Source organism: Polypterus senegalus, chromosome 11, assembly GCF_016835505.1.
Source record: "Polypterus senegalus isolate Bchr_013 chromosome 11, ASM1683550v1, whole genome shotgun sequence".
Classification (NCBI taxonomy): Eukaryota; Metazoa; Chordata; class Cladistia; order Polypteriformes; family Polypteridae; genus Polypterus; species Polypterus senegalus.
The window spans coordinates 151,171,836-151,194,677 of record NC_053164.1 but is presented as its reverse complement, the minus strand read 5'-3'; the positions used below and the strand labels follow the sequence as shown (position 1 = coordinate 151,194,677).

Genomic DNA, 22,842 nt, shown 5'->3' with positions numbered 1-22,842 from the left:
ACAAATTAAATTACATTGACAATCATGTTGCGTTATTTTCAAAATGTTCAACACACTACTTCTAGCGCGGGTATTTTGCGAGTATTTGATAAAAGCATATTAACTCAGCTGTGATGCGCTGCTCGCCCACACGGTAAACGAGGGCAAATCACATATATTAATAATGAAAGAGAGCAGACACCCTTGGGTATGTAAAAATACCACAATTGTTTTTGATTGACTTGTGGATTTATTGCATTGACAGACATCTTTGAAATATGACAGTGTCCTTTGTGCATAAGTTGTTAACCAATCAGGCACTGTTCTGAGCTCATTTACTTCATAATATTTTCTTCATTAACTCTTTTACAGCAGATGTCGACTTTTGTCAACAGGAGGGGTTGAGGGCACATGTCGACAAAACTCAACATCTAGGGGTAGAGGGCAACAATTAGCTGTTAATGGTGACAAAACTCACTGTTACATCACAGGCATTCCTTCTCTCCTTGGAGGAAATGTTAGAATCATTGACTCGGCATCTAATCCTTGCGTGTGCGTGAGTTACAAAATGTAAACAAGGGCAAGATGGCATCAACATCACACAAGGGACCGAAGTGAGTGCAGAATACAAAATACTCCACAGATGTTTTGCACATTATCGCTGACTCAGACTCTGATTTTTCAGAATCTGATTTTGTGGAGAGTGATTGAGCAAGAGAGTGAAAAACTGTCATCAGCTGATCGGAAACCAGCCAATGCCACCCCAGCTGATCGGCTGCCAGCTGAACACATTCGCGCAGTCAATGCGCCTACGGCAAGGTTCGTGTGGCAGGAATACCCAAACATTGATCTGTGGGAGCCAAATTGGCTATCGGACTTCACAAGGTGGCATGGCTTGCTGTTGGACACGACAGATTACCACCTGCTGGATTACTTCAAGGTGCTCTATCCGGAGGATACCTTTCAGCTACTGTCAGACGAGAAACAGGTATGCAGAGCAATTTTTTGAATCGCGGGCTGCGCTTGCACCGCATTCTCGTTTTTCAAAGTGGAAACCCACAACAAAAGACAAGATGAAGGGTTTTGTATCATTATAAATAGAGATGGGACTAGATTAGCGATACAACTTCAGGGAGCATTGGTCCAAACGTGCTTTGTCCCCTGGTGGCTTTGGACAGGTTATGCCTTGTGAAAGGTATGTGCTCCTGCAAAGTTTTATTCACTTCTGTGATAACCAGAAGCAAATCCCAAGGGGTGACCCTGGCTATAACCCCATGTATAAAGTTCAGCCCCTGCTTGACATTGTGGAACCAACATATAAACAATTTTATTAACCTGGCCATGGTTTATCTGTGGATGAATCTATGATAAAATACAAGGGATGCCTTTTATCCACCAGTATATGCCAGACAAGCCCACAAAGTATGGCATAAAAGTATTTTGTACTGGCTTCGAAGCAAACACTGGTTTCTCCCTGAAAGTGATCACATATACAGGGAAATATTCCTTTCAAAGAGAGAACTGCCCCTTGACAAGTCAGGTTATGCTGGAGCTGCTTCAGGGCTATGAACATTTGGGTCACGTTGTGTACATAGACAATTTTTATACATCACCAGAATTATTCACGGAGCTACAGAGCAGGGGAATTAGAGCTTGTTGCACAGTGAGGGTGAACAGGAGACACATGCCTTCACAGTTGAAGCCAGACAGGCTGAAGATGAAAAGTGGTGACAAAACGGTTTTCATGCGGGCGGAAAACTTACAAATGGCTATATATTGTTCAAGCAGGCAAACAGTGACAGCACTACGACTCCAGCAGATTTCAATAAAGAAGGTGGTTGACAGCTCCTGGCAAAGTATGTTGCAGTGCCTGGCAAAGTGTGAAAGGCCATCACAAAGAGCAGTGCCAGACAGGCCACTTTTCCTGCAACATACAGTGCATCCGTAAAGTACTCGCAGCACATCACTTTTTCCACATTTTGTTATGTTATTTATGTGAATTAAATTCATTTTTTTCCTCAGTATTCTACACACAACATCCCATAAAGACAACGTGAAAAAACGTTTACTTGAGGTTTTTTGCAAATTTATTAAATAAGTACATAAGTATTCACAGCCTTTGCTCAATACTTTGTCAATGCACCTTTGGCAGCAATTACAGCCTCAAGTCTTTTTGAATATGATGCCACAAGCTTGGCACACCTATGCTTGGCCAGTTTTGCCCATTCCTCTTTGCAGCACCTCTCAAGCTCCGTCAGGTTGGATGGGAGGCATCGGTGCACAGCCATTTTAAGATCTCTCCAGAGATGTTTAATCGGATTCAAGTCTGGGCTCCGGCTGGGCCACTCAAGGACATTCACAGAGTTGTCCTGAAGCCACTCCTTTGATATCTTGGCTGTGTGCTTTGGGTCGTTGGTTCATCTTTCAGCAGGACGTTGCCCCAGTCTGAGGTCAAGAGCGCTCTGGAGCAGGTTTTCATCCAAGATGTCTCTGTACATTGCTGTAGTCATCTTTCCCTTTATCCTGACTAGTCTCCCAGTTCCTGCCGCTGAAAAACATCCCCACAGCATGATGCTGCCACCACCATGCTTCACTGTAGGGATGGTATTGGCCTGGTGATGAGCGGTGCCTGGTTTCCTCCAAACGTGACTCCTGGCATTCAAACCAAAGAGTTCAATCTTTGTCTCATCAGACCAGAGAACTTTGTTTCTGATGGTCTTAGAGTCCTTCAAGTGCCTTTTGGCAAACTCCAGGCGGGCTGCCATGTGCCTTTTACTAAGGAGTGGCTTCCGTCTGGCCACTCTACCATACAGGCCTGATTGGTGGATTGCTGCAGAGATGGTTGTCCTTCTGGAAGGTTCTCCTCTCTCCTCAGAGGACCTCTGGAGCTCTGACAGAGTGACCATCAGGTTCTTGGTCACCTCCCTGACTAAGGCCCCTCTCCCCCGATCGCTCAGTTTAGATGGCCGGCCAGCTCTAGGAAGAGTCCTGGTGGTTTTGAACTTCTTCCACTTACAAGTGACGTGGGCTGAACTGTCAACTGTGGGACCTTATATAGACAGGTGTGTGCCTTTCCAAATCCTGTCCAATCAGCTGAAATTTACCACAGGTGGACTCCAATTAAGCTGCATAAACATCTCAAGGATGATCAGGGGAAACAGGATGCGCCTGAGCTCAATTTGGAGCTTTATGGCAAAGGCTGTGAATACTTATGTACATGTGCTTTCTCAATTTTTTTTATTTTTAATAAACTTGGAAAAATTTCAAGTAAACTTTTTTCACGTTGTCATTATGGGGTGATTTGTGTAGAATTCTAAGGAAAAAACTGAATTGAATCCATTTTGGAATAAGGCTGTAACATAACAAAATGTGGAAAAAGTGATGCACTGTGAATACTTTCCGGATGTACTGTATGAGGACAAAAAATACAAACCTGACTGTGTTGTGTGCAGCAACAGACAACTGAAAAAGAGGCACTAGTGCAACACATATTGTAAGCAGTGCAATGTGGCAATGCATGAAATTGGCTGCTTTAAGCGATATCAGACTTTGCAGGACTTTTGCTGTGTAACATGTATGTGAAATCATAGTATGCAAAATCATATAGTATGCAGGCACATACAACATGCAAGACAATAACATCTGTCCAAAATAAATATTTTTTGTTGAGCTGATCTGTTAAATCATTGCTTTGTGTTTTTTTTTTTTTTTTTAAATGTGGGTTTTTAGAAAAATATTCAGCCCTGGGAGAAAAGAAACAAAACAAAAAAAAATTAGCCCTAAGAGTTACATTTTCAAAATGTGCAGAAACTTAAAGACCATATTCCCTCATTCCTATCAACTGCCAATATATTCTGTCGTTCTGTGTTTGGTGCTAGGCCATTATTAGAAGATAACTACTGTATATTATCATATTAAGTTTCATTTCTATGATGATGACACTCTTCTGCATTTATTAGCCAAACCAAACGCTACTTTCACAATTACATACTTACCTGCTTTAATAACACAGAATTGTGTATGAAGGATAATTGTATTTAAACTAACAAAAAACATTCTCTGGGTGGGGGGCAAAGGGTGCAATACTGTGAATAGTAACACAAGAATGTATACCCTTAAGTCATACAAATTTAAGCCTTTTTATTGTCCTACCTGAACCCAAATTAAAATGGGTTTGTATCATCTTTAGTAAGTATTCAAACTTCGGTTGTTCCCTTTTAACTCTTTGGAATGCCTAGCTTCTCTGCTCATAAATATTTCAAAATAAACATTTAAGCTGCAGGATCTTTAAAAGCTACTTCACAATTGTCTATTCCACGTGACACAAATAAGTATTGCTTCACAATCAGGTTTTCAAATTTTATCACTGCACTATACGTAATTTTAAACACTGCAGTTTTAGTGATAATCCTTAGTAAGAAATATAAACATAATAAAACAATCTTTAAACCACTTAACTGCATCCCCATTAATTCATTACATTTACATATGGTTTTAAAATAATCTTCACATAAAGTCATAAAGGGTTTAGGTCACCCTTACCTTACTGAACATAACAGGACAATCTTAATGTAATCCAAAAATAAACAAAACTAGCATAAGATTGCAGAGCCTTTAGCTTCAGGACGCCATACTCTGGAACAATCTGACTATCAATATTAAAGAAGTCCCATGGAGTTCAACATTTGAATTGTTGAACCAAAGACGTTCTTTCATATCATTCTCTTATACTGGTTTTAATTAATTGTAGTAATTGCATTTTATTTACCATTTCCAAGTTTTATCCATTTTCCTTCTCATTTTGTGTGCAAGGACCTCTTTTCTGAAGTTTATCAAAAAAAAATCTGTAATTTATTTGCCTGTTGAGAAAGCAGGCTTACCTATTTCAATTTAGAGTTTTCTTTTTTTCTGCAACTGCAGGACGTCCTCTCATTAGGTTTGCAGCCTTAGCATGATGGAGTGGCTTGTGTGCCTACCTGGTGACTACAGTAATATTCAGCTTGTAAAAGCTTTGTGAGCCATGGTGTGGGCTCAAAGCTCAAGAACACAAAGATGGCAATGGTTATGGAAGCGATTACTGCAAAGGTTTTCCCTGTAATGTTGTCAAGGGGTTCTACAGATATGACCAACTGTAATTGGAGTAAAAATATACTCAAGAACAAAGAGAAATTACCTGAATTAAAAACCACACAAAAATATATTTGTTCTCTGAAACTTTGCTTTGAATTGGTTGTTTAAAAGATGGAAAGCAGCCTGTTGTATGTATACTTACTTTCTTTTATTGTTAACTAAGTGTATAATCTAATAGTTTACGGAACAGGAAAAAAAATTACTCTACTAACTACATACATCATCAAATAGGTAATACTTAACCTTCTCAGGGAATTACTAGATCAGACCTAGTATAAACAGACCTCAACAGGTAAGTTGTAAACATTCAAAAACAAAAAGTAATTTGGACTTAGCCCAGTGGCTACAGTGGAGGGCTGGGTTGGCAAGTTTTCATACAGGCAGTGCGGTGTAGTGGTCTTTAGACTTCAAACTCTGAATCTGCGGGTTCAAATCCCACTTCTAACACTGATCTCACTGTTCTCCAATTGGAGAACCAAAAAAAAAATCAATTGAATCTCAACTGTTGTAACTGTGGGTAAAGGCATCAGCCAAATAAATAAAAATAACAGCATTAAAAAGTAATGCCTATGTAGGATTAATCAATAAGCTTGAAGTCTGAACCAGGGGTGCTGGCCCTACTTTATGACTTCCCACTTGTCTCAACAGGGACATCAAGAAAAACACAACAGTAAAACTTAAGGGTAAAAGAAACTCAAGAGTCTTTTGTGATATGAGGTCTGTGGCAAACCTTGATTTTTAAAAAAGTAATCTAGTTAGGTGTCGGTGTGCGCAAGCACACGTCACTCCGGGGTTAATTATGATGTTTGGTTGAGCGTACACTCATGGACAAATGCATGTGGATCAGTTAGGAGATTCATTCATACCGTGGCGTGAGTACAGGGTCATACTTGCACCCAATCGAGTGGGATAAAAAGAAGCCTGCACAGCAGAGATGGAGAGGGAATAACAGAGCGAGGAGAACAACAGAGAGAGGACAGAGGTTAGTAGAGAAAAGACAGGCAGGATGGTGTGGAGCCTGTGTCGGGAGAAAAGGAGGCAGGTGGTCGGGAGCATGCCCTGAGGGAGCAAGCGACAGGCCTGAGCTCGAGTGCAGGGCTAGAACTGAGGCACTCTGACTGACCTGTGGAAAGTAGCCAAGTTGTGCAGAGTCTGCCAGGTGATGCTAACAGACTGGCTAAGGGAGATGTGAGTGCGATTCGGAAAGAGTCCACTAGTGCAGATGGATTGGCAGTAGGTCCCACGAACCTAAGATAAAGGGAAGACTGCACCGGTCAGTGGGTGTCTCCTCATGCTGCAAGGTCCTGTTGTGATAAACTGGAGAGATACCAGATTTTAGAGAAAGGTATTGGGGCTTGTGTTTGTTTTTAAGGAAGACATGCCTGGTATTTTGACCTTGGGTTTATTGCATTACAGTATTTATTGGATTTTATGCAAACTTGGTGCTGCAGTGGTTTTGAACCCTTTTCTATTGGGTTTTAATAAAAACACTTCTGTACTTCTTGCTGTATATGCAAGTCCTCATTTACCCAGCTCATCTCAGAACTATGACTATCAAAAGTTACTAGCCCAGGAGGCTCCTGGAAGCATCAGGGAGGGTGGAGCTAAACCACACCATCACATTTTTGTCTTACTACATCATTCTTCTACAGACCATGATGATTAAGAGACCAATCAGCTTACAAAGAAAATACGTAGACCCCTAACAAGAGAAGCTGCTTTTTATTCAGGTTGTATTGGTATTATTTTGTCACACTATTTATTTTGCTTTTGTTTTGGGCACATTTAGGAACCTTAAATTACTTTTATTCTTGCATTAAAGATTAATAATCTGTAACAACCTTCTCTATAGCTTGTGGTTTGTAACAGGCTTTTAAATTGAAAAATGAGAACTATAGTGGGGATTTTGGAACTCCAGTCTAGGTAAAAGAAGGGGAAAAAAACTGAGAAAAGGGACCCTTTCACAATAAAACACCAACAAATAGCATGAAGCATAAAAGTGGTAGATATGACAGTTGCTGAAGCAAGACCTCCGATAAAATACACCTCTACAAACACATGGTCATGGATAAGGACTTTCAGACGGCCTCAGAATTGCTCTATCAAGCCATCTGATGACTCCTGAAAGGTAGATGGGATGTCATCCATGCTGTTCTCAGCAAGGATGAGGAATTGTTGGCCTCAACGGGAGATATTGTTGAAAGGTGGAAGGAGCACTCGGAAGATCTCCTAAACCTGTTGTATGTGCCTTCCTCCTTGAAGTCACCCCCAGAAGCATTATTCGGGCCCAACTCTGTGATTGAAAGCAACGCAGACATTTGAAAACCTCTGTATTAGCAAAATGCACTTCACTATTTCATAGTAGGCAGGGACAGTATTTCAGAAGTGGCAGAGTGGGTTGATGTTCCTTATCTTTAAAAAGAGGAAAAAAGGGATATGTTCTAGTTACTGAAGGGTAACACTTCCTCCCTGGAAAATCATATACTGGGATAGAAAGATAAACATACTGTACTATTATAGAGTTGGAACTCAGATTCAAGAGAAGCAATATTAATTCCATCCTGGCCATGGAACTGTCAATGCGATCTTTGTCCTTGCAGAATCTTGGTATTATGGGAGTTTATCGATCCTGTCTCAATGTGGTTTGTGGACTGGTAAAAAGCTTATATTTGTGTTGCCTATCAAATCTTGAGGAAGGTGCTATAAAAACAGAAGGTTCCAGGGCCACTGGTACATGTGGTTTGGTTCCTGTATTTCAAGCGCTAGACTTATTTGCACATTCGGTATTGGAACACCATTCAATAAGGTTACAAGACACTACCTAGGGTGTGTCTGGTCTCATCTCCTTTTCATGGACAGGATATAAAAAGGCACAGCCAATATTTAAATGGTATCTAACTAGGAATCTAAGGCTTACACCTCTGCTGGCTGGACTGTTCCTTTGGCCTTATCAGACTGTGACCTCCAATGGTAGATAATCTCTTTTGTCCATCAGATAATGGGTAGAAAGCCATCCCAATTGGAGGAGTTGAAGTACTCTGGGCTTCAGAAGCTAGGGCATAAGTGACTGTGAGACTAACCATCAAACTGAATGCTTTGGCAGCAGTTATAAACTATGTACCAGGCTGGGATGGTCAAAACACAGCTACATTCAGAGACAAAACTGTAAATTTACCACTCAGTCTTTATCATCATTCTCACTTATGGTTGATAGCTCCGAGTTGTGACTGAAAGAATTATATCAAAACTACATGTGGTGGAAGACAGGTTCCTGTGCAGGACTGCGGGGCTAAGGAGCCCAATTACTGCTTTTAAGCAAGCAGCAGAGACAGAGTTGTTCAAACCATCCTTTGGCGAGTGCTTGGAAGCAAGACAATAGGTGAAAGTTAAGGGTGAATGGAAATTGTAACAGGTATGCTCAGAACTAATGACAACTGAATCCAGATATCACTCTAAAAAAACATCAATAGAACTCCATTTGAATGTTAAAGTGCAGAACTGGTTCATCAAATGCCAATAATATCATCAAACTCTAATGAGGACAATAGAGTGCAAAGTGAATTACCCAAAAGCACAAATGTTTTCCATGCTAACTAGCATTACTATCAAAAGTTATCAGTTTCATAAAAAATAGATTAGCTCTCACCTTTAGTAGTTCAAAAACATCTGCAGCATCAAGTCGGTAGTCACACAGCTTATGTATCAGTTCCACTTGCATGCGGAGAGACAATTTTTCAAATGTTCCTTCCTTCAGTGGGTTTGGCTTCCCTTCTTCGAGTTCCCACCGATAACTGATGATATCATCCAGATAGGTTTTCATTGTGCATGGCCTAAAAACAAGCAATATATAAACATCGTAATACAAAATTGCACTATTGAGGCATCTCAAATGGATTTACATCAAATAATTGAAACAAATAAATAGCCAATCAAAATCAAACATTATTAAACAATTAAAATCTGATCATCCTCTTGGGGTGCCTGTGAAAGTATTTTTATTTATTTATTTTTAAATATAGAATCAAAAAATATAAAATCTGTACCTAATCATAGTTTAAAAACACAGTTTGCTAAATACTTGCTTGCTTGGAAATAAAGCAGGTTCGGTTAATAGTACTGTCTTTTGGCAATGTTTTGATGAAATGTGGATGAATAAGTGTGTCAGATGAAAATCCAGAGCAAACATTCAACCTAGCTATTTAAAGAAAGACCTGCAAACCTTAATATGCAAGAGCTAAATGCCATGGTCTGGAATTTGTTAATTTTGATTAAGACAGCCTTGTAAAATTATCATGCATATGTTTATCGCAAAGTATTAAATAGAGTAGACTAGAATGCTTATTTCATAACAAACACTCAACTAAAATGAGTTGCAACCTTATAAGACTTAGGGCTCATTTATACTTCACGCTCAGAACGCGTACGCGCCCACATCATGGCTGCCACGCGTTCCCAGCGTTCATTTCACGCAGCGTCCTCTGAGCAGGTCCTCAGAAATTAGCGCGCAGCGTCGCGAGTTGCAGTACCAGCAAAAGTCGGGGGGCAGTGTGCTAAAAGTCGGAACGTGACGTCAGAGTCTCGGTTTACTATCTACATGTGACAGAAAGCCTCTATGGAGATCCTTCGGGGATCGATGTGCAGACTTTGCTGTTTGATGAATGGCTCAAATACAGCGCTATACATTATGTTGCCGATGTGAAGTTGCAAAAAAAAAATAAATAAATAAATAAATAAAACGGCACAAAAGATGGTATGTGAGACTTTTAAAATGTATCGTGTCATTTATATATGTCTTTTTTACTTTTTAATTTTTGCAACTTAACAACAGCAACATAATGTATAGCGTTATATTTGAGCCACTGAGAAAAAAATAAAGGACACGGTGAAAACGTGTACTTTGTGATTAAAGTGGAAATTTCGCTTTAATCTCGAAATTTCCACTTTAACCTCGTAGTTTACTTTATCATTAAAGCAGACGGTCGCAAACGTCATCCCAGTTTTTAATCGCTCACGAGCTTCTTGGACCTGACAGCAGGTAAAGTAAAACAATAAAAAATAGATGGCACAAAAGATGGTATGTGAGACTTTTAAAATGTATCGTGTCATTACGATCGGGAACATGCGACGCTTGAATATAAAAGCACCACGAATGCATCTGTATGTCGGCATTTTGCTCCAGCAGCGGAAAGCAGCAATAGATCGCCAAACAGAACAAATTAAATGTATGATATTCCAACTCTCTGCACATTTAGAATCTTTAGATTTATACTTGATATCACTTTCATGATGAAATGCATTAAAATGTGTATGTTACATTTTACATATAATTTCGTTTAAATAATGAATACTGTTAATAAATACACACATGGGGAATAATTACACACATGGGGGTGTCACGGTGGCGGAGCGATAGCACTGCTGTCTCGCAGGGAGTTATGTTGCTGGTATTCCACATTGTGCTCCGGTTTCCTTCCAAAGATATGCAGATTTGGGGATCTGGTGCCGCTAAAATGACGCTAGTGTATGTGTGTGCTTGTATTCACCTTGCGATGAGCTGAGGCCTCGTCAAGGGACTGTTTCTCACTCGTGCCCAATGCTTCCTGGAATGGACACATACATCCCTGGATTTATGGATTTAATCAATAAACATCCTTTCAGAGATATTGCGGTAAGGTGTTATCAGAATTTAATAGGTGTTCTAGGCAATTCACAACACAGAGAAGCCGAACATGTTCTCACCACGATAATATCTCGCACTGCCACCTGGTGGATTCCTCCAGATTTACGTAAAGAACGCGCGCAAGTATAAATACTACAACGCTTGCGTAGCAGGAGCGTCCGCTGCAGGAGCGTCCGCTGCAGGAGCGTCCGCTGCAGGAGCGTCCGCTGCAGCATGCGTCGCGTGAAGTATAAATGAGCCCTTACAGTGGTGTGAAAAACTATTTGCCCCCTTCCTGATTTCTTATTCTTTTGCATGTTTGTCACACAAAATGTTTCTGATCATCAAACACATTTAACCATTAGTCAAATATAACACAAGTAAACACAAAATGCAGTTTTTAAATGATGGTTTTTATTATTTAGGGAGAAAAAAAAATCAAACCCTACATGGCCCTGTGTGAAAATGTAATTGCCCCCTTGTTAAAAAATAACCTAACTGTGGTGTATCACACCCGAGTTCAATTTCCGTAGCCACCCCCAGGCCTGATTACTGCCACACCTTTTTCAATCAAGAAATCACTTAAATAGGATCTGCCTGACACAGAGAAGTAGACCAAAAGCTAGACATCATGCCAAGATCCAAAGAAATTTAGGAACAAATGAGAACAGAAGTAATTGAGATCTATCAGTCTGGTAAAGGTTATAAAGCCATTTCTAAAGCTTTGGGACTCCAGCGAACCACAGTGAGAGCCATTATCCACAAATTGCAAAAACATGGAACAGTGGTGAGCCTTCCCAAGAGTGGCCGGCCGACCAAAATTACTCCAAGAGCGCAGAGCCGACTCATCCGAGGGTCAAAAGACCCCAGGACAACGTCTAAAGAACTGCAGGCCTCACTTGCCTCAATTAAGGTCAGTGTTCACGACTCCACCATAAGAAAGAGACTGGGCAAAAACGGACTGCATGGCAGATTTCCAAGACGCAAACCACTGTTAAGCAAAAAGAACATTAGGGCTCGTCTCAATTTTGCTAAGAAACATCTCAATGATTGCCAAGACTTTTGGGAAAATACCTTGTGGACTGATGAGACAAAAGTTGAACTTTTGGAAGGCAAATGTCCGTTACATCTGGCGTAAAAGGAACACAGCATTTCAGAAAAAGAACATCATACCAACAGTAAAATATGGTGGCGGTAGTGTGATGGTCTGGGGTTGTTTTGCTGCTTCAGGACCTGGGAGGCTTGCTGCGATAGATGGAACCATGAATTCTACTGTCTACCAAAAAATCCTGAAGGAGAATGTCCGGCCATCTGTTCGTCAACTCAAGCTGAAGTGATCTTGGGTGCTGCAACAGGACAATGACCCAAAACACACCAGCAAATCCACCTCTGAATGGCTGAAGAAAAACAAAATGAAGACTTTGGAGTGGCCTAGTCAAAGTCCTCACCTGAATCCAATTGAGATGCGATGGCATGACCCTAAAAAGGCGGTTCATGCTAAAAAACCCGCAAATAAAGCTGAATTACAACAATTCTGCAAAGATGAGTGGGCCAAAATTCCTCCAGAGCGCTGTAAAAGACTCATTGCAAGTCATCGCAAATGCTTGACTGCAGTTATTGCTGCTAAGGGTGGCCCAACCAGTTATTAGGTTCAGGGGGCAATTACTTTTTCACACAGGGCCATGTAGGTTTGGATTTTTTTTTCTCCCTAAATAATAAAAACCATCATTTAAAAACTGCATTTTGTGTTTACTTGTGTTACATTTGACTAATGGTTAAATGTGTTTGATGATCAGAAACATTTTGTGTGACAAACATGCAAAAGAATAAGAAATCAGGAAGGGGGCAAATAGTTTTTCACACCACTGTAAATGGCCCAATCTCCAAGGTAAAATCCTGTGGTCATTCATAATTAAGAAAGTCTTTTTCTTTCGGCTGCTCCCGTTAAGGGTTGCAATGGCGGATCATCTTTTTTCCCCATATCTTCCTTTCCTCTGCATCTTGTTCTGCTACACCCATCACCTGCATGTCCTCTCTTTTACCACATCCATAAATCTTCTCTTAGGTCTTCCTCTTTTCCTCTTATCTGGCAGTTCTACCCTTAGCATCCTTTTCCCAATATACCCAGCATCTCTCCTCTGCACATGTCCAAACCAACACAATCTCACCTCTCTGACTTTGTCTCCAAACCGTCCAACCTGAGCGGACCCTCAAATCTACTAATTTCTAATCCTGTCCATCCTCATCACGCCCAATGCAATCTTTAACTCTGCAACTTCCAGCTCTGTCTCCTGATTTTTGGTCAGTGCCACCATCTCCAACACACAGAACACAGCTGATCTCACTACCGTCCTGCAGACCTTCCCTTTCACTCTTGCTAATACCCATATCAGTCTATCAAATTACTCCTGACACTCTTCTCCATCCATTCCCCCCAGCCTGCATTCTTTTTCACCTCTCGTTCACAATCCCCGTTACTCTGTACTTTAGATACCCTCCTCCTCCACCAACCCCCACTCCGTCCCCTAGCCCCGAGCAGCAAAAGATCTCCCAGCTCAAGTCTGTTTCTCTACAACTGTACAATACTGTATAATATCTCGTTATTTGGAATACATACATTGCATGTATGTTACGTCTACAACGATCTGGGTAAATGTTGAACACATAACTAAAATAAACTTTTTTCAAGTTATAGTAATAACTGACAAAAATGCTGAAGTGAAGTATATGATGAGTGAAGACTGAAGTCCAAATATCAAACACTTTCACAAAAGATATAACAAAACAGGTCAAGAATATAACCAAAGAATAGGAAATCATTCAATTTACATGTTGCTATCAATGAGTAAAAAGCCAAGCCCAAATATCAAAATCGACAGAGAGCCAACGTATCTTCTTGGCTGCTGTAGAGGTAGGAACTGCTGCCTTCTAATCAAGAGCTGGTGGGTTTGTGCCCCAATTCTCCCCGGCTTGAGTAGTGAGCTGCTGTTATTACTATTACATAATAAAAATATACATTTGATTTGAGTCTGTAACACCCAGTGTAAATTTTTGCTACCTGTTAAAGTTAGCTTTTTTTTTAAATTTGGTTTTATTCTCTAAGTCCAATCACATGGTAAAACGAACTTGCCCCTCCCTCTCTGAGTTAATGATTTTTATCTTCATTCTTTTCACAAGAGCAGTGATGACCACAGTTGGTGCTGTGGTTGATGCGTGGTCAGAACTATTTGTTGTACCGGCAATCAAAGATACTCTGACAGTGGTCACAGGGCATTGTATCATGCGGCATTTGCGCTTTGACAACAAGACACCCGGGCAGAACATGTGAAAAACGACACATTTGCTGTGATCTCAGACATCTGGCAACGTTTTGTTGAGAACTGTGTTTTGAGTTACAACCCATGACACTATATTACTGTTGATGAGCAACTATTTCCAACCAAGGTCCATTGTTCTTTCTTGCAATATATCTCAACGAAGCCTGACAAACATGGCATAAAGTTTTGGATTGTGGCAGATTTGGAGACAAAGTGCATTGACATTCCTTATTTAGGAAAAAAATCCCAGTCGTCTCACGGGAGAAAGACTTTGAGACTGTGGTCATAAAGCCTTTGGACAAAGGCAGAATCGTAACGGACAACTTCTTCCCATTGCTTTCGCTGGCTAATAGACTTCTGCACTGCAACACAACTCTGCTTGGCACCATAAATAAAGTGGGGCTTCCACCTGCAGCTAAAGTCACTTTAGTACACAAGCAATTCCCCACATTAGTGTTTAGATCTGGCAATGCCGTGCTTACAGAATATGTGCCCAAAAAGATTAAGTCTGTCTGTATTCTCAGTACCATACAACATAATGTAGAGACTGGGCAAGATCGGGAAAACTTTAAATGACAACTCATGTTTAAATGAAATAGCGTTTTCAAATAATGGTATTTTTCATGCATGGATGTGTGTGTGCATGCATGAGAGAGGCAGAGACAGATTTGGTGTCATTCAAGTGGTTACTGGAATATAAAATAAACACTTTCACAAACTGAGCGAAACAGATGTGCTTTAATTCAAGAATAAAACTGATTTTCAAAATATTAAAGTGACAACAAGATACCAAGATGATATGATTTACCAGCATTTGTGTGTCTGCTTATATCCCATCAGTAATATATTTTACAATTAGCAGAAATGTACACAAGGTGTTAGACTCAAAAAAATAGCAGCTCACTATTCAAAATGTGAAGAACCTGTGTTCGAACCGGTAACCTCTTGATTATGAGGCCACAGCTCTTACCTCTGCACCAGCCAAGCAGACTTGTCGGCTCTGTTGATTGAAAGTTTGGCTTCACTTTTTACACATATATTCTTAAATAAAAGTACACTTGTTTTGTTATATCTTTTGTGAAAGTGTTTGATGCTTGGACTTTAGTCTTCACACATTATACAGTTCACTTCAGGATTTGTCAATTATTACTAATAAAAATGTTTTTTTGTAGACACTGAACAAACATGAAATGTAAGTACAGTATTCCAATTAATGATATATTATTTACCCTATACAATTTCAGGCACCTCATATCCAGATAAACATACTTGAGCTGTGAGAACTTTAACTGCGTCAGTGGGGGATGGGATAGCAGGCTGCTTGCTACCACTGCTGATTGACATTTGGAAAACAAAGATGCTGATGATGAGGTGCGAAGAAATTTAAATGGTGCACAGCATTAACACTGGAATTACCAGAGCCAACGAAAAAACTCTATCCGGCCAACCTTAAATCCCTTAGCAACTCTCCGTCAGCATCTTTTGTCCTCTAAATGTGTCGATAGGCCCAAGCAGCAAGCAGCGTGCTATACCATCCCCCACCGCCTCAGAACGGGCAAGAAGTTCTCCCAGTTCCTGCCTTTATTGATCTGGGATTGAGCTACCCAGAATCCTAAGGGGAAATAATTTGATGTGTGCTTTGTGTCTACAACAATCTATGTAAACACATCGTTAAAATAGAAACGTTTTTCATGTTTTAGTAATAAGTAGCAAAATGTAGACATGAACTGTAAAATGTGTGAAGGCTGATGGCCAAATATTAAATAAACACTTTCACAAAAGGTACAAGTACAATACGACAGCTGTCCTGTGGTGCAGTGGTAAGATCCGCTTACTTATAATTTGGAGGTCGTGAGTTCAAAACTAACTTCCCGGCAAATTTACCGTTTTGAGTCGCGAGCTGCTCTTATTGTTAACATTATACAATAAAAACATACATATGATTTGTGTCTAACAGCCGGGATGAAATTTATAGTACAGTGGTACCTTGGTATACATCCGCTTTGGAATAAGTCCAACAGGGTATACGTCCTGTTTGGACGCAAAAAATTTTTACTTGGTATACAACCATTGTTTGGAATACGACTCGCGTGCTAGAACACCACGTGCTGCCCTTGTTTACTTCTCTCGAGACAAAGCCATGACTGCCCACTAGCGTCAGTACGGCAGTTGCTAGCATTCTGTGAACACCCCACGCTATACCTTTCTGTGAATTTTCACGTGATTGTGTTTTTCGCATAAATTTGAATTGATTGTTGAAAAGTATGAAGGTGGCATGCATATCCAGGACTTGGCTGCTGCATACCGCATGCCGAGAACGACGGTATCTATGATTGTGAAAAACAAATTGATTTTGTATTTATGTATTTTAGTAATAAGCAGTGTTTAAAGTATTTTAAAACAACCCCATCAATGTGTAATATGCCAATAACAATTAGATTTTTTTCATGGGAACGGATTAATCATTTTCCCTTTATTTATTATGGGAAAAATTGGAACGGATTAACGTATATCGAGGTACCAATGTACTTGTAAAAGTTAGCTTTTTTTCACTTTTATTCTCTCAGTCATGATCACGATACAACACCCAAGTTTGTGCTATAACAAAAGAGGAGTGTTCTTTGTCACCTTGCAGAGGAACCTAGTCATCGCTTCTTACTAGAAAAGGCGATTAATAAAGTAAGAGAGGATGCAACATCGACAAGTTTCTGTTCCAAGACCGGCGCTCCCCCCAGCCCCTTCAGTTTAATAGTAACACAGCACAGAGAGAAGTGTTTACATTGCAACAGGTGCGCATGTCAAACGTAGAAAGGATGGTCCTTGGGTGCGTGGGAACGGTTAACATTTGAATCTGATGATTGCATATAGCGCACAACTGACCTCTGTGTACTATTCTTTCCTCTGCATGTCCTATAGTACAAAAGAAACAGTACTGTGCAACAAAATGAAGAGACTGATCAAGATCAAAAAAACACCATGGTCACTGATTACAAGCAGTAACTTTTACAAGTACTATAAATTTACACTGGCTGTTACAGACACAAATCAAATGTTTGTTTTTATTGTATAATGTTAACAATAAGAGCAGCTCACGAGTCAAAACGGTAAATTTGCCGGGGAGTTGGTTTTAAACTCATGACCTCCAAATTATAAGTCAGCGGATCTTACCACTGCACCACGGAAGCTGTCGTATTGTACTTGTACCTTTTGTGAAAGTGTTTATTTGATATTTGGCCATCAGCCTTCACACATTATACAGTTCAGGTCTACATTTTGCTACTTATTACTAAAACATGAAAAATGTTTGTTTTAACAATGTGTTTACATAGATTGTTGTAGACACAAAACACACATCAAATTATTTACCCTTACGATTCTGGGTAGCTCACTCCCTGGGTAGCTCCCACTCCTTATAAATTTAAGGCAGGAACTGGGAGAACTTCTTACCTGTTCTGAGGCGGTGGTATAACAGGCTGCTTGGGCTTATTGACACATTTAGAAGACAAAAGAAGCCGAAGGAGAGGCTCTGGTAATTCTAGTGTTAAGAACTTTTTCCTAAGCTTCAGGGATTCTAGTGTTAAACTCGTCCACCTTCGCCAACTCTACTTCCTGCATCCTCACCATTCCACTAACCTCCTTCTCGTTCACACACACGTATTCAGTCTTGTTCCTAAAGACCTACATTCCTCCCCTCTCAAGAGCATATATCCACATATCCAGGATCTCCTCGACCCGCTCCCTACTCTCGCTACAGATCACAATGTCATCAGCAAGCATCATAGTCTACAGGGACTCCTGTCTAATCTCGTTTGTCAACCTGTCCATCACCACTGCAAATAGGGCTCGGAGCCGATCCCTGATGTTATCCCACCACCACATTGAATGAACCAGTCAGTCCTACCGCAGACCTCACCAATGTCACACTTCCCTTGTACATATCCTGTACATCTCTTGCATACTTCTCTGAATCTCTCAACTTCCTCATACAATACCATAACTCCTCTCAAGAGACACCCTGTCATATTCTTTCTCCAGGTCCACAGAGATGCAATGCAACTCCTTCTGGCCTTCGGTACCGGTACACTTCTCCACTCCTCAGGCATACTCTCATTCTTTCCATGTGCTCAACACACTCTCCTCGGTTTTGAGTATGTTTCCATCTTTATCCTTTATCACCCTATCCTACTGCACATCTTTCTCAGCTCGGTCCTTCTTCCTAGCCAAATCGGTACACATCCTTTTCTCCCTTCCTTAGTGTCCAACTTCTTATACAACTCATTATATGCCTTTTTTTAGCCTTCGCCACCTCTCTCTTCACTTTATGCCCTATTTCCTTGTACTCTTGTCTACTTTCTGCATCTCACCAACTATCCCACTTGATCTCCCAGCCACAGGGGATGCACAAGCCAGGGTGTTGCTTTGTGCCAGCCCCAAACCTGGATAAATGGGGAGGGTAACATCAGGAAGGGCATCCGGTATAAAATTTAGCCAGATCAGTATGCAGACAATTCATTGTTAAAGTAAAACCTTTAATATTAAATATATTTTAATCGATTGAAAGGAGCTATATTTGAGCTGCAAGAATACTAGTTTGTACTACAACAGACAAGAAGCTAGCAGCATATTATAAGTAATGGGACTTGCTTTGGCATTAATTGTCATCTTCCCACAGGTCAATCAAAACAGTTTTTTCCCCTCTTTCTTAAGCAAAACTTTTTACCACTTGGAATCTCTCATTTACTTAAATGCATATTAAATATACAGTATATTTTGTGTTTTACTCAAAGACAAATGTGAATTATTTTCAGTATAATGACAGTTACTTGTGAGCAGCACAGTATTGCAGTTATTAGTGTTAGGAATATTTATTGATATGTTGAGTTCTCTTGAAAGTTTACTTTGTGAAAATTAATCAATCTAACTGGAAATTGAAACAAAGCAATAATTCACCTAAAAACTACACTGATTTACCTGTAAGCTTGCCAGCCTATAGCTGCTTGGTCCTGCCCAATCACTGACTTTACGTAATAAGATAGTATCTGCCATATTCAGTCCTTAAGAATTTCCCAGTGTGCAGCAACTTCCTGAAAATGTGTCGAGAGTTTAAATGTATTCAACTCCTTAAGAACCTGAGGATAAAGTTCCTTCCTGGTCCTCCCATCTACAAACTACTACAATTTAAAAATCACTAAGTACCTCATTAGTAGTCCCTCTTACTGGTGGGAGGCGATCCACTTTCACAGATGAGAAGAACTCAGGAAAGCACAAGTTTAGAACTTCTGCTGTTTCACTGTCTGCATATTTTAATTACTCTTTACTATTCCTGATACACTTCCTCTTCTCCTAAACTGACTACTAAAATATTGACAGAATCTCTCTGGGATACCTTTCGCCTTATCTGCTATATTCCTCTCTTAACTGCCTTATGGCTTCCCTAGTATCTTTCTTAATGGTTGCCCTCATGCTCTCATATGCCCAACGATTAGCACTGGAGTTCTTAGTCTTGCACACCTTACACAATTATTTTTTTTTTTTTTTGATTGCAGCTTCTACTTCCAATTCTACAAACCTACTGGGGAGTGTTTTTATTTCCTAATAATTCCAGATTTTGTGATGTACCTATCCTGCATTATATGTAAAATGTTTGTCAACCAGTTCCACTGCTCCTCGACTGTCTCCACACTTAAAAAACTTTGCTGCATCTGGTCAAAATTTGCCCTGCCAAAGTTAAAAATTACAGGTTTGGTCTCTGCATTTGCACTCTTCAAAAACACTGAGAATTGTATGATATTATGGTCTCAAGACAGACCTTGCCCCATGTTGGTGCTTTAACATACTTTGTTTAAAAGTACAGTGAGCTGGAAGAACTAGTAGTCACCAGTGTTTAGCCAAATATAACACAGTCTAGAGTCGACAGCTGCAGTGCTGAATGTTAAATGAATACCACCAAGACGTTTAATTTTAGGGCATCCTTCCAGTAACAATCAGATTTTTAGATTTTATAAAACACCTTCAATTTCCAGCTTGGGAGAGTCATCTTCGTTAGAGAACTAGCTGCGTTAGTGGTCAGTTTTCATTCTCGCATGGGTGGCTGCATACTCCCTTTATGATGCTAAAAGCCAGAAAGTAGCTGAGTCGCAACAGTTGAGAGTAACAAAATGGGAAAGGGGGACAGCAGTTGCAGTGTGGGGATGGTAGTAGTTTTATCTTACTTTGTGGAGTTTATGTTTTGTTGTTGTAGAAGAGATTAGAAGGGATGTATGAAATGTAGGGAAGATAATTTATGTGTAGGAAAAGGGTGAGAAGAAGGGCCTTAGGAGAGTAGGTATAATGCCGATGCTCAGGGGCACTTTAGAGTCTTTTTCTTAATTTTTTCTTTCTTTCTGCCACAGACCCCAATTCAATTTGTAATCTTCTGTTAAATATATTGTCTTTCATATGGTTTGTTATTTCTGGGGCTACAAAATCTTTCAACATTTTCTGTTATCCATTTGTAGTTCTTCTGCTCCTTTTCTAAACTGCAAGCTGTTGAAAATGTCAACCATTATTAGGAACATTGCAACCTTTGGATATCTTTTTTCATTCGCCCCTATTGCTGCTAGATACAGCGTGAATCTTCATTTAAAAATGTTTGTTACTTAACATTGAATATTGTATTTAAAGAAGGTGTCAGTTACCATGTGTTCTAGCATTCTATAAGGAACACTCAGAAAAAGTATTAACAACTAAACCATTTATTTAAAAAGATGAATTTAAAACACATACAATACTGATAGCATACACCAACTTCCAACCGTTGATGCAATCTCTCCATAATATCTGTCTAATACAGAAAACTCAGCAATTTTTGGGAAAAGGGAAAAAAAAAGGATATAGAACAGTTTCGTCTAACATCCATGCAACAAATATAAACACATGCACTATTTAATACCCTTTAATTATAATAAATCAACATAACTTAGTTTCAACAATGTTTTGTGGATTGTTCTGATAAAATATAAAAACAAAATTGGAAGGTGTAAGTTTATAAAAATATGCTTACTTAATAATGGAGTTTTTGTTTTTCTTCTACAGGCCAGGAATGTTGTGCACCTTTACAGAAAGTCTCAGCTTTATAAGGTGAATGATAATCCTGGAATGCCAGCTTAGAACAGCAGAAACTTAAGGATATCAGACATTGTAGCAAGGATGTTTGGATTCAACTACAAAGCATTGTGCATGGAGGCCTGATGATAATACTATGGCCTGCATCTTTTTAATAATATTAAATAACTAGCAAAATACCCGCGCTTCGCAGCGGTGAAATACTGTCTGAATATTTTATTAATAAAAAAGTAAACATTTTTAGACTGAACGAAAATATGTAAAAAATTAATTGTTAAGGATCTCTCTGTATACCACGTTGTCAGTTCGGCCCTCTGGTTGTAATATGACTAAGCTGTGTGCTGAGCTCACTCTTAAGCATGGAACATACAGTTGGCCATGTGAAAAGCAATCCCGCCTCAAATCAATGCCAACCTTTTGTAGTGTTTGTCCCTGAGACTTATTAATTGTCATTGCGAAGCAGAGCCTTACTGGAAATTGAACGCGTTTGAATTGAAATGGGAGATTAGATGGTATAACGGGGATGCGAGGAATAAAAACTGTGTCACCTAAGGCACTGCCAGTAAATATAGTTGCTTCAATTAGGTTGTTTTGTAGAGATGTGACCTGAAGTCTTGTGCTGTTACAAAGTTTCGGTGGTTGTAAGATTCTGCTTCCTTGGCGAAGGGCGAAAACGAAAGAAGACACCGCAGTGAACATAGAAGAGAACCCGTGGATTAAATAAAACCGACACAATAACTATAAAAATCGTAATAAATGAACAATGAAACAGCGGAGAACCCGTGGATTAAATAAAAAGGCTGCTTCGTTGGCGAAGCAAGGAAAAAGGACTTTCTTATATATCGTTCGTTTATAAAACAGTGCAGAAGCTCTGAGAAAGCTGCTTCCTTCAAAGTAAGGAAACGACTGAAGAGACGGCGGGGACGCGGTAAGTGTTCGGCAAGGCAGCTGAAGCGCTGCATTATGGGATCTGTAGTTTATTGTGTTACCAGTGCTTCATATCCCCAGGCCATTAATAACAATAATCTATACTAATAAAAGGCAAAGCCCTCACTCACTCATCACTAATTCTCCAACTTCCCGTGTGGGTGGAAGGCTGAAATTTGGCAGGTTCATTCCTTACAGCTTCCTTACAAAAGTTGGGCAGGTTTTATATCGAAATTCTACGCGTAATGGTCATAACTGGAAGCTGTTTTTCTCCATTTACTGTAATGGAGATGAGCTTGAACGCCGTGGGGGAGTTTCGTGTGACATCATCACGCCTCCCCGTAATCACGCAGTACATAGAAAACCAGGAAGACCTCCAAAAAGCGCCGAAGAAAACATGCATTATATAATTGAGAAGGCAGCGAAACAATAAGAAGCGGCGAGTGACATATACAACCATATTCATGAGTTCTGCTACTTGAAACAAAGCACGATGTAAACCTACACTTTAAATTAAGTTCATAGACAGGCTGCCCCTGGCGTTTGTAATTTAGTGCCTGCCCATATAAGGCCGTCCGTCAGCGGCAATCCAATAGCAAACTCCACTAAATATTCACGGGTGAAGGACTGTGCTTATGCAGAGGAAGATGAGATGGTCAGGGTGGTGTTTGACACAAACTCAGCGAAACTGCGAGAGAAAGTTTTAAGTGCCAGGACTAAGGTAAC

At 40.0% G+C, this 22,842-nt stretch overlaps 1 protein-coding gene across 2 annotated transcripts in view; it reads right to left on the bottom strand.

The window, feature by feature from the left end:
• LOC120539622 (cat eye syndrome critical region protein 2 homolog) overlaps window positions 1-22,842 on the bottom strand; it is a 219,492-nt gene that overhangs the window by 119,647 nt on the left and 77,003 nt on the right. For both annotated transcript variants that reach the window (XM_039769902.1, XM_039769903.1), the window contains exon 3: window positions 8,756-8,939. In XM_039769902.1, coding sequence (XP_039625836.1) covers window positions 8,756-8,939 — 184 coding nt within the window. The remainder of the gene's footprint in view (window positions 1-8,755; window positions 8,940-22,842) is intronic.